This window comes from Hyperoodon ampullatus (assembly GCF_949752795.1).
Source record: "Hyperoodon ampullatus genome assembly, chromosome: 3".
NCBI lineage: Eukaryota > Metazoa > Chordata > Mammalia > Artiodactyla > Ziphiidae > Hyperoodon > Hyperoodon ampullatus.
The window spans coordinates 106,441,397-106,456,734 of NC_136916.1; the positions used below are offsets into that span (position 1 = coordinate 106,441,397).

General features: G+C 56.0%; 1 protein-coding gene across 1 annotated transcript; it reads right to left on the reverse strand.

Annotated features, from left to right (window-relative positions):
• Nucleotides 1-27: 27 nt before the first annotated feature.
• Nucleotides 28-15,180, reverse strand: ADCY4 (adenylate cyclase 4; the record flags this gene model as incomplete). The annotated part of the gene is made up of 25 exons (XM_079700621.1): nucleotides 28-247; nucleotides 332-456; nucleotides 778-892; nucleotides 1,010-1,117; nucleotides 1,415-1,561; nucleotides 2,845-3,003; nucleotides 3,474-3,558; nucleotides 3,759-3,943; nucleotides 4,236-4,346; nucleotides 5,009-5,146; nucleotides 5,253-5,337; nucleotides 6,009-6,106; nucleotides 6,431-6,500; nucleotides 6,679-6,765; nucleotides 6,901-6,944; nucleotides 9,450-9,623; nucleotides 9,822-9,954; nucleotides 10,209-10,367; nucleotides 10,503-10,630; nucleotides 11,356-11,467; nucleotides 11,544-11,692; nucleotides 12,133-12,282; nucleotides 12,881-13,042; nucleotides 13,156-13,353; nucleotides 15,022-15,180. The coding sequence occupies 25 exons, from the start codon at nucleotides 15,178-15,180 to the stop codon at nucleotides 95-97; spliced, it is 3,234 nt and encodes a 1,077-aa protein (XP_079556747.1). The 3' UTR covers nucleotides 28-94.
• Nucleotides 15,181-15,338: the final 158 nt, after the last annotated feature.

Here is a 15,338-nt window from a genome sequence, read left to right on the forward strand (position 1 = left end):
AGATACACTAGTAGCTTCTGACATCAGTTCTAACCCAGACATACCAGAGTATCTTTATTGAGGATCTTATAGGTGGGAGGAGGGTGTGGGGTTCTCAGCCTAGGGTGGCCGAGGGAGGTCCAGTTCGTGTCAAATCTGTGTTCAGGAAGTAGGTGCAGAGCTGCCCTTTGCCTTTGACCTTGATGATGCCCCGGCTGTAGCAGGTGTAGCCTAAGGATTGCAGGGCGCAGGCTGTCTCTTCGGTCACCTGCAATTGGAGGGGGGTGAGGGAATGTGGGAGTGGCCCTATCCCCATCCCCCTGCCCCCATGCCTCCAATGTGGCTCCCTCACTTGGATCTTGCCCAGGACGCCTGTACTCTCCATTCGGCTGGCCACGTTCACCGTGTTGCCCCAGATGTCATATTGTGGTTTCTGGGCCCCAATCACTCCGGCCACTACAGGTCCGTGGTTTAACCCTGACAAGAGGTACGGTAAAGAGGGGCCCTGAGGGGGGGATTTCGAGGAAGCGGAGGAGAAGATGAAGCTCAAGGAACTAGGGTGAAGAGCCCAGGGGCCTTGGAAGAAAGGAGGAGGGGCTGGAGGAGTGCGGCTTAGGGAAAGAATTGGATGGATCTCATAGCTTCTGGCCCAGCAGCTTCATGCTCCATCCCGAGGGGTGAGTCTGGAGGGGGATCCCGGGGTGAGCTGGGGAGCAGCTAACAAAGGATTCAGGAGAGGGAGAGCTTGGGAAAGTGAGGAGGAGGTCCCAGACTGTCCCAGCAAGGGAGGGTCCTCACCCACACGCAAGCGGAAGTTGTTGAATGAGTGCTTGTTGATGACGTCCAGCTTAGACCCAAGGGCCACGGCAAACTCTACCATGGTGCCAAGGTGGCTGCAGCTTTGCTCCGCATCCTGGCAAAGGGCCGGCCCACCGGGATGGATCAATGAGGTCACAGGGATAAGGCCCACTTATGGGCCCACCAAGGAGAGCCCGGACGAGGGTTAGTAGGAAATGAAGGGACGCTGTACCTGCTGTGCGTCCTGTCCAGAGGTGGCATTCAAGCCTGTAGCTGCCATGTAGGTGCTGCAGATAGTTTTGATTTTCTCCACCCCACTGAACTTGGGCTTGGAGAGCAGCTGTACGGAAAGGAGGCTGTGTCCCCAGTCTCTCTTGCTCTCTCCCAGAAGCCCAGCCCCAGGATTTTGGAAGCTAAAGGACCAGTTGTGGGGTCAGGGATGGTGGCAGGAGGAGAGTTGGTAGTGGGCAGAGTTGCTGGGGAGGGCAGAGCTGGGGGATCAGAGGAGAAGCAGGAGGACTGGGGAGGGAGGATGGGCCTCATGGCTGGGAGAGCGAAGTGGAAGGAGGGACTGGTGGGAAATGGGAAATTCTAGAACCCAGGTCATAGGGTCTGGGGAGACCTTTCAAGTTGTCACCTCATCAAAATCAGCAATTATCTCATTGAGCAGCCGCAGACACTCTAGCCCCTCATGGTTGATGCTGGATTCAGAGTAAAACTCCTTAAAGTCTGGGACTGAGGCGAAGAGGACACAAACACACTCGTAGGACTGGTGGTAGAGGTCCTGGGAGGGCAGGAGGTTGGGGTAAGGGGCTATGCCACGTTCTTCCCCCTTCTGGGTCTACATGGGTCCTCCTCCCTGTGTCCACACTCCTCCGCCTTGGTTTAAGAAGGATCGGGAAGGAAGGAGAGGGGTAGGGCCAGGTTACCCCAGGGATGTGACTCAAGAGTTAAAGATTGGGTATCATTGCAATTCCAGGAGAGACAGAGGTTCAGAGTCAAGATCACCTCACAGCAACGTGAAGGGAGTCTCTTTTGGAACTGGGATCATGTCCATGGGAATTATCTGTGTATCCTATCTTATTGCTGAAAAGTGTTAAGTCAGTTAAGTCAGCTTACAAAGATAGCTACAGTTTGGAAGATAAAATGAAGCAATAATAGCCTCCAGAGCTTTGAGGAAAGGATTTTGCTGTTCAAACTCAAAAAAAAAAAAAAAAAAAAAAAAAGAGCAATAATAGGGAAAGGGGGAATCCTCATTAATCCTAGATTCTGGCTCTGAGCTTCCTAGTAGCCAATGAGAAGACAGAAACGGGATCAGTTACCAGATTTCCAGTGTCTATAAGAGAAGAAACCAGGAGAAGCAGAGCTACTACTGATCTTGAGAGCAGAGAGCATGTGGTGAGGCACAAGGCTGCGACATAGCCCCTGAGCCATTTCTTTTAACACCCTCTTGATACAGGCCAAGAGCATTTCCACAGCAGACAGTGTGAGGTGGTGGTGGTACAGAGAAGATGGTGTGGATATGTGAGCGACCTTCTGATCCTCTGACTGTAGCAAGATATTTGAGGATCTAGAGCAGCATCATTCAACCGAAGTTTCTGTGGTGATGGAAACGCCTATTATATGTGCCGCCCAGTATGGCGGCCACTAGCCACGAGCAGCTGTTGAACACTTGAAATGTGGCCAGTGTGACCGAGGAAGTGAATTTTCTATTTTCATTAATTTAAATTTAAATGGCCACACAAGGCCAACGGCTACCATACTGGATAATGCAGGGCTACAGAGATGGGTGGACTGTGTCCTTCACACAATTCCCATCGACATGCGATGAGGCTTCTGAAGTGTAGAGAGTGGCCATTAGAGAGGACACTCCTTCCAAGTAAGAACTTGGGCGGCGGAGATTCCGTGCTCACCAAAGACAGAGCCTAAGATCTTGTGAAAATGGAGCCACCTGAGAGGCACCAGGGCTCGGGCAGCCACCCAACCCATGGTACAGGAGTCCAGAGAGGATGGGCCAAGCCAAGATTTTCATTGTCTGGGGCTCAGGAGCTGGGGGTGGGGAGTCACCTCGTTGCGCCGATTCTGGCCGATGAACTGGGGGGCTACATGCGCGGGGAGCACATTCTCCAAGAGCAGTCGAGTCAGGTTTTCCATCGTCTCTGTCTCCTCCTGCTCTTGCCTCAGCTTCTTCTTCCACAGGAAGTCCAGGCGGCAGTAATACTCATTCTGGGGAGGGTCACCAGGGGGCCAAGGGAAGAGACAGTACAGGGGGAGCCCCAGCTCCTGAGTGTCCACCCCTCACTCCATGACGCTTAAAATCATCCCCTACCCCCAGTTTAGAGAAAAGGCTTAAGGTGCAACTATCCCTTGGGAGACTGCCTTGAATCTAGATTCAAACTAGCAAGGACAGTAGTGGCAGCAGATTTTTTCTTAAGCATGATTCTCCTAGATTGGGGTGGGAGGGAGGAGGGGAGGGGAGAATTTGAGGGCGCTCCCCTCGGGGAGTGAAGGAGAAAGAAAGGGAGCAGGAAGGTTCACTTAGAAGCTTCTAATGGACACCCATTTGGACTCCACCCTGGAGAGGTGAGAATAAGGGAAAGGCAATAAGAGAATAAGGGAAAGACCAAGTCACACATATGGGCACTCCGCCTCACCCTTCCTAGGGAGGCCCTGGAGGGCTGAGCTGGGAGACTTACCTGCCGAGCCAGGACCAGGAGGGTGAAGAAGAAGATGAAGAAGGAGATTGCTCCCATCAGTTTAGGCTCCTTCAGCACCCCCGGCCTGAGGAGGCTACAGATCAGGGCGTCCCTTTGCCCCGCCCCTTCTCGATGGCCTCTCCCCCACAACCTCCCGCACTGGTGCCCACGTAGCCCTCGGCCTCCCTCTCCTTTTGCCCTGTGGGTGGTTCAGACAAAGAGATGAAAACAGTTCTGCTCTGTCCCGTCGCAGCCTGTGCCCCACTGTGCAGCGGCCGTGCGCACCTGGAGTCCAAGGCGCCCAGATAGAGGCGGGCGATGAGACAGTCGGACAGCCAGGCGTGGGAGTGCAGGAAGAGGGAGCAGCAGGCTGCCAGCCACAGCAGCAGCAGCAGCAGCTTCAGCTCGAAGCTCATGTGCAGGAAGAGGGAGCAGGAGAGGAACCCCAGCACGCAGCAGTGCATGGAGTACTGGGGGCCCGGGCAGGGCAGTCAGGAGGTGGGGCATGTCCCTCGGGCAGGGGCGGGGGACGCCCCAGGGCTCCTGTCCTGCCCCTCCCAGGGTCCAGTCCTATCAGGAGGGCAGAGGGTGTCGGCTACAAACACACACACACACACACACACACACACACACACACACACACACCAAGTGTGACTTATATCTGTCCCAGTCCACAGGATGAAGAGTTCTTCAACTAAGGGGTGGGGGAGGGGCGGAGGAAGGCTCTGGAGAAGGAGATTCAGGGCTGTGAGGGATACTCACGGGGACGCTGATGAGAGGCAGGGACCCAGGGAGCTCCCAGGAGAGGTTGGAAGCCGTGGAGGACACATTGGGAGCCCAGAAAGGGCAGTTTGATGCTGCCGGTAAGAAGACCTGCAGAAGGAGACAAGGAGCTGAGGCGGGCAGGCAGTTCCTTGGGCACAGTGGTGGCTTGTGCCAGGTTGCAGCTGACCCAGGGATGAGTTGTGGCCAGACTCCTCCAAAGGGGCGGAGCCTGCTCTCTCTGGTTGGTGAGGGAGCCTCAGCGCTGGGGTCCTCGCTGGCAGGGGCCCTCGCTGGCAGGGGCCGGGGTGGGCAGGGATTGGGAGACTGGGTGTCCTGAGCTCTAGTCTGTCATGGATCCACTGTGTGATCTTTTGCCAGCCACTTAACCTCTCTGGGCCCCAGCTTCTGCTTCTGTAACTTGGATAGGGGATGATTCCTAAGGTGCTTTTCAGGGATAGAATTCTAGGAACGATTCTAAGTTCTGAAAAATCAGCCAAACTCAGCTTACAAAATCATAGTGAGTAAGGTAAGTAAGGAAGGTCTGCATACATAGAAAAAAGATAGGAAGGATATCCACCAAAGTGTTATTAACAATGATTATGCCCAGGTGGTAGGTTGTGGGCGACTATAATTTTCTTTTATACTTGTCCAACATTTCCAGCATCCCCTGGCTTTAGTCCAGCAGTCCTCCCAAATCCAGGGGTCTTCTTTCAGGCTCTGGCAGGTCCAGCATGCCCTAATGGGGGTGCATAGGGCCCCCTGTCTCTCACCAGGCTGGTAACGGCCATGGAGAAGACGAGCAGGATGGTAGCGGTGCCCAGGGCAACGCGCAGGCCGGGCCGTGTGGCCACTAGGACAGACAGTGTGGGCAGCCAGTGCAGCAACTTGGGGCCTTTCAAGACACACTTCTGTGGAAGGAGCATGGGAGTCTTAGCCGTGGGGCTGGGGCGCCCACTCCAGGCCAAGTCGTGGTCGGGGCCCCAGCTCGCCACTCTGCCCCCAAGCCCACCTCACCGTCAGGTGCTCTGAGAAGCAGACGAAGAGGAGGAGGAAGAAGAGGAGGAAGGTGATGCTATAGGTGATGGTCAGAGCTGGGGGCCTAAAGAGAGACAAGAGCGAGGCCTTAAAGAGCCAGAAGAGGCTTTCTGTGCGCTAGGAGGGTGCCGTTCAGTCTGGTTGGGAGACATGGGGAAAAGCGGTCCTGGGGATCTGAACCGGCTGCCGATGAGGTCTAGGCTGATGAAAGGCATTACATGCTGATGATCTGGGAAAGCTGAGGGGTCAAGGACAGTACTGGGATAATGTAGGGACAATATTGGAAGGGGACAGGGGACTCACAAGAGTGGCTGAGGCTGCATCAGACTGGTCTCTGCGCTTTCAGGCCAAAGCTCTTTCATCTGGCTGAGTTTTGAATGAGTCCTCACCCCTCCTAGCAGTGAACTGGGAGTGAGGATCTACTCTCTAAGCTCATTTGCTGTGAGATTTGGACTTCTCAATGGGAACAAAACGTCCTTCATGGGACTGTTGTTAGAATTGAAAGACAGGTATGTGAAAATGCTTGGGGTACACAGAAAGTCCACTGGATGTAAGATAGTAAGATGAGGGCTGTGATTACCAGTTCCCCAGACCACATATTTCCATTTCCTCTGTGGCTCAGTGCCCTGAGCCGAGGGGAAGTGGGCAAGGGAAGAAAGTGTGGGCCAGGGGTCTGGAAGAGCCAGGGGTTCAGTTTTTGAGAATCAGGGCTTCCCTTGCCTAGGGGTCCCTCACCTGTTTGTCACCAGCATCTGGATGATGAAGTTGGAGAAAAAAACCAGGAAGGTGCAGGCTGCATAGTATTTAAAGGCGGGGAGTGCAGAGAGCCGATACTGGAAGGGAGGGCGTCGGTGGAGACAGGGCACCAGTGCTGCCCATCACCTTGAAGGTGTCAGTCCCAGGCAAGGATTGGGTCCCCAGCCTCACTGTCCCCCCTCCAGTTCCACCCCAGGTAGCCTCTACCTGTTCCCCAAGGAGCTGCCCTCCTCCTTCCCATCACCACCCAGTAATTCAATAGATGGGTATGAGCCCTTCACCCGCCAGGGTCACAGACTGGGCCGACCTGGGGAGGGGAGGTGGGACCACAGGGCCTGCTCCCTCCCCAGGGTGGAGGAACTGAGGTTGGGAAGTCCTATGGTGACATCCCCCCAGTCTACCTCTTTCTCCATCTCCTTCTCTCTGAAGTACAGTGTCAATGGGTTGAAGTCCTCTGACTGTTTCCACTGTCTGGTGGAGGGTGGGGGCAGTAAGCCCGGAAGAGGAAGGGGCAGGGAGGAGGGCGTGGCCAGGTGAGTCGAAGGGCTAGAGCTGGGAAGGCTCTCCCTTCCTTCCAGGTCCTACCACCCCTCCTCTACCACATGAGCCCAGGCCTCCAGCCCTCCCAGCCCTCTCCTGCTCTCCGTACTTCTGAGAGTTGAGCTGTTCGATGACTTGGAAGAACTTGGCATCCCCGGTGTCTAGTTCATCATCTAGTCCCCGGGGGGTACGGCTCCTGTACAGTGAGAGCCCAGCCTGTCACCAGGGAGATCCTCAAAAGCATCTGGGCAAAGCAGGAGAAGCCCCCCAGGAAGGATGGAGGTAGGTCACTGGGACAGCCCCACTGTCAAAATTGTTCAGGCCTCCTCACCGGTCTAGGCTCCAATGCGGGCTGAAGGAAGACAGGGCCTTCTCCTGCAGGGAGAACACAGGGATAGGGGAAGATGAAAGATGGTGAGCGTCCTCCACCATGGTGGAGCCTCTCTGCAGTGAGGCACTCCATTATCTACACCCGGCCTTGACTTGAGCATTTGACCTGGCTGCTTCCCTTGCCTCTAATGAACTCTCTCTCTATATATCTATCTCTCCCTGTATATCTCCATTTCTATCTCCATCTCTACCAAATCCCACCTACCCTCAAGGGAAGGTTCGAACCGTATTTACTTCTTCAAGCTTCCTCCTGACTCTTCGGACTCCCAGAGTCTCTATACTCTCTGATTTCCTCATAGTTTCTATCGCTTAGGAGGCAACCCTGGATCCTCTGTAGGCATGAGTGGCTGTTGATTCCTTGTCTCATCTTCCCTAAGGACTGCAACAGATTCCAAAGGCAGCGACTTGCCCATCACCCCACGCCAAAAAATCCCTGTTGGTTGAAACTGGAATGGCAATGCAGGACACTCTGAATCTCCTCTGCCCTTTCGTGATGGTCAGGCTGAGCTGGGAGGTGGTGAGGGAGGGAAACGAACATGGAGAAGAAAGGGAAAGAGGAAGAGAACCAAACCTGGTTACAGTCACTCTCTTCTGCACCAAAAGGAATACGCAATGTGTGCAGAGATGTGAGAAGGAGCACGCAAGCAGGTGAAGACAAGCGCCAAGGAAGGGGGCGAAGATGTATGGTGACCGTCCTTCCCCACTCGCCTGGCTCATGTGAAGGAAGCAGGGTCACAGGGGGCCACATCATCCCCCAAACCAAAACCTCGTGAATGTGAGAGGAGCAGAGAGGGAGAGACAGAGAGCGACTGAGAGGTATGTTCTAGGCATGGGGCCATCTATGCATCTATGCCTGATCCTCACTTTTATCAGACTACCTACCTGCGCCCCCCATCCGGGGCCCCATGCCTATAAGTTAGCTGAAGGCAGGGAAAACACCTTATTCATTTCTCTCTTCTCAAGAACTAACCTAGTGCCTGCAACATAGTAGGTGCTCAAAGATTGTGGAAGGAAGGAAGGAAGGGATGGATGGTAGCCACCACACAAATAGCACCCCACGACCCCAAAGCTCTGCATTGTTTAATAGTAGGCTAAGTGTGATTCTCAGGCTTCCTAACATTTGAATGAGACCCTGGGATATCAGGGGCTGAGAAGGGAGTCTCTGGGCTGGTGAGGTCCTGCCTCAGGAGATACCTTAGAGCAAGGGATTCCCACTCTGCCCTGAACTTCTTAGCCTGCATGCCAGTGGGGGGTTGGGGAGTTCCGGCATGGGTTCTGGGGGGCTTCCCCACCACGGGGATTGTACCCAATATTGTCTTACAGCCCCTGGGCTCCCGGCAAACCCCTTTCTACCCCACCCCCACTGGGAGGTCTCATCCTGCAGCAGTCAGCTGGGTCTTGGGCTCTTCCTTCCTCTCCATCCTGCCAGCTTAGCCCTCTGACTGCTCCCCTCCCCCATGCTGAGGCTTGAAATTAAACACTCAGCCACTGAGCCACTGCTGCCAAGGTCCACCCCCTCCCCACTCCCCACTGTTCCCCACTGATCTCTGGCCTGCTTTCCTGCTGGGTGGGAGAAGAGTGGGGATGGGACACAGAAAGGGTACTCTGTAGTCACCCCATAGATTCAAGCAGGTTTACCTAGTAGAGAAGATTCTGGGAAGATCTGTGGATAGGTGGTTGGGAATGCTGAACAGGTTTTGGGCAGATCGGGTAAAATGGAGGAGAACAGGCTGAGGAATGTAATCCCAGGGCAAGCCTTTAGGGACATGGCCTGGGTCCCTGCATGAGGGGGTTCTGGCCGCTTGTCATCAAGTACCAACCTCAAGAGTCGGCTGGTGGAGGAGATCCAGGCTCCTCCAGCAGCTGGTGAATCACTGACTACCTCGAAGTGCTATGCATAGATCAGCCAGTAACGGGCCCTGCCCTAACTTCCCCCAGAAGAGGGGTAGCCCGGCTCCCCTCTATCCCTCCCCACTCCCGCCCACTCCTGGTGATTTTCTTCTTCAAGGCTCTGAGAGATTTTCACTGTCACGTCATTTTATTTGTGTACAAGTGTTGGAGAGTGGGGCCAACAAGCGATTGGCCCCGCCTTCCCGGTCCCAGAGGGGACTGGAGGAGAGAGCGTGCAGTCGTAGGACTGAGCTAAACAGAGACACTTCCTGGTGGGAACAGGTGTGCACCACTGGCCTCAGAGTGAGGAGGAAGTATGGTACCAGGGGAAGGGGCTTTCCTGAGTAGAGGCTGAGGAGCAAGGGACATGGCGTCTGTGGGATCTTGGGTCGACTCTGAGCTGAGCTCAGAGGGCAGTCATCTTTGCCCTTTCTCTGGAAAGAAGGCAGGGGAGGTCCTGAACCAGTAACTAGGGTGACCAGAAAGTTCAGGACCTTGTGATGTCAAGCGACTCACTGGTGGTGGGGGTGGCAGGGGCTGGAAGTGGGCAATGGGGGTGGGTTTACGTAAGTGTTGGGCTCATGAAGGAGGTGCACGTACCGGGAGAGGGGTGGAGGTGGACACGGGGCTCTCCACATGGCTCAGGTGGGCGAAAGGCTTGGCTGCACCCCAGGACTCCAGGTAGCGGGTCATCAGCAGTGAGGGACGCATCTTGGGGCCCTCAAGAGAGGACAGCAACCCGCCTGCAGTGCCCTTCTCATCCTCCTCCTCAGCCTGGGGCACATGAGGGCTGAAAGTCAAGATCACAGACCCTTCCCCATTCTCCCCACACCCCTTAAAGGCTTGTGTCCCCTCTCCCACGATACACACTTCAGGACATAGGAGCTCAGTCTCTGGCATGGAAGAGATCAGGCCCATTGGCTGTGGATGGTTAGGGTGGGCCGGCCCATGGAGTCCAGGCTGGGGTCTTACCCGGGGATCGATGACAAGGTAGGTCGGCTCCCCTAGCTCCCGAAGGTATGGGTCCCCGTGTTCCATGGCTGCATCCTCCACAGCATAAGCCCCTGCCAGCAGTGCCAGCGTAGCCCCTGTGATATGTACTCGTCTGGAAGGAGGGGGCAGTGGGAATCAGAAGGGAGGGCTTCCGAATCTCTCATTTCTTTCGAGGATCATTCCTGGAGGTCTGACTTCAAGCAAGGCCCTGTGCTACAGGAGGTGTCTCCCAGCTCCCCTCCCTGTACCCCAGGATCTCTCTGAGCCCTACTTGGGAACGTGCCCATTTTAAAGAACTATGAAAACCAGGCATGTGGAAGCCCTGATTGGGCTCTTGCTATAGCCTGCTGGAGCCCCAGCTCTCACCCTGGCACTCCACTCGCCTCCATGTGGTTGGCCAGAGTGACGTCATGGGACCAGACATCATACTGCCATTTCTGCAGCCCGATGACCCCACAGAGCACGCTGCCCGAGTGCACACCCACACGCATGTTGATATCCACGCCGGTGGCTGCCCGAAGTTTCCTGAGCAGAGTGTGTGGAGAACAGCCTGAGTGCTGCCTTCAGCCCTACCCATGCAGCACCCCTCCCTCTCTCCGGGATGACTTTTACTACCCTACCTGCCCCCACCCCACATCCATCCTGCACACCCGAGCTGACCTGATGGCCCGGCACATGTCCAGCCCCATGCGCACGCAGTTGATGGCGTGGTCTGGCAGCGAGAGCGGCAGCCCGGAGACACAGTAGTAACAGTCTCCCAGGATCTTGATCCGCATGCATTCATGCTCCTGGAGGAAGGGTGTACAGGGGGAGGGGTCACCTGGTTAGTGGTCAAAGGAGGCAGGAGGGAGTTGGGAAAAGTGGGAACAAATGTGGTATTCCTGAAGAACTTCTGAGGTCGGGACTGTCTGGGTCAGATCTAGGGACTCTCTTAACTTGATACGGGGCTGGCTGAGGTCTCCTATGTGGGTGTCTTTCTCAGAAGGGCTTCTGAAAGGTTGGGATGTCTGTGGCTCTCTCCAGCTTTGGCATGTGTAGCGTGTATCCAGATTTGAGCATATCAAAGTCATCTCAGGATTGAGGTTTTTTTTGGGGGGGACACCCAAGATTAAGTTGCTTAGGGGCATCCCTGGGGACTGAGAAGATAGCTGGGCTGAGGATGCAGAGGGCAGAGATTTCCCTTGGAAGGGCCTCCTAATGTTAGTGCATCAGAAAAATCTATCTAGATTTGGTTGCAGTGTCCAGAGACACCTATGCTGGGGCTCAGAGCCTGTTTGGGGGTGTTGTGTTTGGGGCATCTGTGAGGATGTCGAAAGGTCTCTCCAGGTTTGAGGTGTGCAATGAGCAGTTCCATACCTGGGGATATTTGAGAGGGTTTCCTACCTGCAGTGGAGTATCTGGGAGCCCACATGGACTTGGAAGTGGGACTGGGATCTTATAAGTCAGGATTTTCCCTCGGAAGGCGCTCTCCAGGGTGGGGAGTTTGAAGGTGGGGAAGGAAGCCCGCTCTGACCTTGGCGATCTGGTCGAACTTGCCAAAGAGCTCGTTGAGCATGAGCACCAACTCCTTAGGGGAGCACTCACTGGCCAGCCGCGTGAAGCCCACGATGTCAGCATACAGCACGCTGGGCAGGGAAGACTGCATCAGTGGGGCTGGGGTCTCAGCCCACATTCCCTCCCATCTGCCATCCTTCCTCATACCTCACTCCCTGGTGCCTCTTGACATAGAGGCTGTGGAAGTTGTTGGTGCTCTCTGGCCGTGACCCCTGTCCAGCCTGTAGCCGTGCCATGATCTCCGCCTTCATCTCTCGGGCCAGGTAGGCAGGAAGGATGGACAAGAGAAGGTGTTCCTGGGGGAGGTGACTATGAGCACCAACACTCCTACCCCTAAAACCAGGAGCCTCAGCCCCCCAAACCCTTAGGAGCCCACAGACTTCCCCAGCCCCAGAGGTGTTCCCAGGGCGCTGGCCCAGGTCCTCCCCACCACCTACAGCCTGGCTCCGCCCCTGCCCTGCACTGATCACCTTTAGGGACTGAACTTCCAGCACCAATACCGGAGTTAGAGCCCTTCGTTTAGTATCACAATGTTCTAAAATGCTTTCACAAGCTTCAGTTTGCTTGAGCCTCACAGCGGCCTTCCAAGGTGGGCGATAGCCACATTTTACAAAGTAGGAAACAGAAGGTCAAGCGACCCTCCCAAAGTCACTCAGCTTCCAGAGCCCGGTTGTGTGATCTGAACAACTCCCCTCTCCGAGCCCCGGTCCCTCCCGGCCTCCCGGGCCCAGTGGACCTGGTGCTTCTTCTCGGTGTCGAGTCTCCGGCGGGAGTGCAGGGAACTAAGCGCCTCCCGGAACGTGGCGCGCAGCGCGCGCTCCATCAGCGCCTTGTGGTATGCTCCGGCCACGTTCCCGCACAGGAACAACACCGCGTTTGCCGCCAGCTGTGGGGAAGGGTCAGTCTCAGAGGGCGCTGGACCCCGGGGTCGGGGGGGCTATTGTGTGTAGCTGGATTGGTCTCTGAGAGGGCTGAGGAGGACTCTGCAGTTAAGAGACTGAAGTATTTCGAGGCAACGGGTGCCACACTGTGGGACCCATAGGGGGCACTTCTCCCCCCGCCCCGGCTCCAAGCAGACTCTTGGCTGCTGCACCAACACGGCCTCTTAGGTCTAGAAATCTTTGCACGTACGTTTCCTCTGCTGGGAATACTACTCCACCATCCCCACCCGCGCCGCAGCACAACACGACTCAAGCTCCAATTTTTACATTCTCTGTGATGGTTCCGTCATCCACATCTGTCCCCACCACCCCAGTCCCCTGGCGAACTCCCTTCCCCGTGGGCCCAGAGCCCTCTTCTGGTGTTTGCAGGCATCGCGCTGCGCTCTGTACCAGCTCCACGAGGGCAAGGTCGGGGTCTGTGTTTGTACCCTGCGCCCAGCGTTGCGCCCTGCCTTGGAGTCACAGCTCATCAAACGGTTGGTGAATGCCCAGAGGTATCAAGTAGCGCCCAGCGGACTCAACCTGTGCTCCGTGCGTGCTCACCTGCGGCAGCAGCGCGGGCTGTGAGTCCGGCTGAGGCCCAAGATACAGTCCGAGGACCAGCAGGTGTGAGAGTGAAGAGACGAGACCCGCGGCGGCGGCATCCCGCATGCCCAAGGGCAACATGGCATACACGGTGAAGATGACAAAAAGGAAAAAGGACACCTGGGGGAGACGGGCGCGGGAAGTTGCACGCTTACACTGCTGCGCTGCTCCTCGGGGCCTGGGTGCGCGTTGGAGGCCCGGGAGTCCCCTCCCCACTGCTTGGCCTGCCTCACCTGGTCCCAGGCGCTCACCACGCCCCCGGTGAAGAGGAAGCCGTGGCCTAGCGCGAGCAGCGCTGCCCACACGAGGCCCGACAGGGGACGCGTCCAGCGCTGCAGTCGCTGCTCGCGGGAAGCCAGGCCCAGCAGCAGCGAGAAGCCGCCCAGCCCGCACAGCATAGTGCTCAGGAAGCCCGGGTCTGAGGCCAGCTCCTGCGGGGGAGGGGGTACATGAGGCAAGATTGGGGTGTGGAGTTTGGGGAGCTTGTCCAAGGAGAGGAGGAGTGGGCAGTCCCTCAGACCCGTTCTGAAAACTGTTTCAAACCCAAGTAAGAAAAGCAGGTAGGGCACCTTCACTTGCCATTCATATTAGGTTGAACCACATGAAATTGCTGATAATCTGTTTTTTTTTTTCTTTTTGAGTTTAAGATGCTGCCTCCTCCCTCTCTCTTTTTCTTTTTTAACATCTTTATTGGAGTATAACTGCTTTACAATGTTGTGTTAGTTTCTGCTGTATAACAAAGTGAGTCAGCTATATGCATACATATATCCCCATATCCCCTCCCTCTTGTGTCTCCCTCCCACCTTCCCTATCCCACCCCTCTAGGTGGTCACAAAGCACCGACCTGATCTCCCTGTGCTAGGAGAGCCAGCAGTCTCCTGTGATTCAACCTACTCTCACTGGCATGCTGCAGGGGGACTGAACCTTGGGCCATCTACCCAGAAGACCTGGCTCCAACTTTATATTGGCCATTTGTGAATCCAGGAGCTTTCTGAGACTCAGTTTTCTCGGAACTAAAGCACCCCTTCCACCCCAACCTGGGATCCCAAAGCAAGTGAGAAATTCCAGCTCACAGAAGGCACTTAGGCATGAGTGTATCCAAATCTGGCCAATTTGCTGGGGAGATTCCCTGCCAGGGGCCAAGGCTCAGAGTTTCAGGCCCCGCCCCCCCCGGCCCCCCTGAGCAGAGCTTGGGCAGGGGGGTGCCCAGAACCTCCCTCGCCTGCCTGGGAGCTGCATCTCGCCATCACCTCAGGGCATAGAAGCCCCCAACTCCCACCCCGGTCTCCACCGTTTGTCCCCACCTCTTCCTGGACTTGGAGGAGGATGGGCAAGGATTGGTCACATCCAGTGGTTTTCCCACCTTGCCTCCGAAATATGAAAAGAAAACTTGGAGCAGGATACTTCCAGAAGTGGAATTGAAGATACCCTTTCCCCCCACAAAAGAAACTGGAAACGGGTTCATTTCGGAACTAAATGAGAGCGGGATGTAAAGTGTCTTCTGGGACTCTGTGGGTACAACTGTCCTACGGCCCCTAAGAGGGAAAGAAAACCAGGAAGCGGATTCCCACGGGGCCCAGTGTAATCCCCCCCACACCGCCGGAAAACTGGAAATTCCGGTGTTGGATTTATTCTAGGACCAGTAGATCACAGAAGCTTGTAAGGTCTGAGGTCTGTCAGTACCCGCAGAGAAATTAGAAGCATCGAGGGCTCAGCTATCTCCTTGTGGAGACCCGGAGACTGTGGCCCAGAGAGGCAGAGTGACTTGTGCAGGGTCACTGCAGTTCCTAGCAAGGTCTAGCACTTGGTTCCCGGGTCCCAGCCAAGAAAGCACATTGAAAAGAAGATCCACGTGGGACTACCCTGGTGGTGTCCAGTGGTTAAGACTCCGTGCTTCCGATGAAGGGACCGTGGGTTTGATCCCTGGTCAGGAACTAAGATCCCACATGCTGCAAGGCCCGGCCGAAACAAAAGAAAAGAAAAGAAGACCCACAAGTCCCAACCCTGAAAATGCCCCTGAGGCAGTGACCCTCTCGCTGTCCCTGATGAGGCACCCTGCACCAGAGCCCCACTCCCTGCCTGCCCCCCCACCAACTCACCCTGCCGCTGGCCCAGGCAACAGCGAGCAGTGCCAAGAGCCCGACGAGCACAATCACCAGCAGCAGTAGCAGCAGTGGGTACTGCTGGCTCAGGCTGTAGTAGGTCTCGTAGAAGAGGTCTTCGCTGGGAGGCGGCCGGGGACTGAAGAGGCGGGCCATGGTCTCCCCTGCCCAGAGCTACACCGCCTGGGGGTGACCCCTGGGGCTGAGGAGGGCCAGGGTGGGTTACTGTCTGAGGCCCCAGCCAGCCCCAGCTGTGCCGTTCTCACCAGGTCCAAGCCACTTGCGCCCGGACCTCCCAACCTCGCTATCCCACC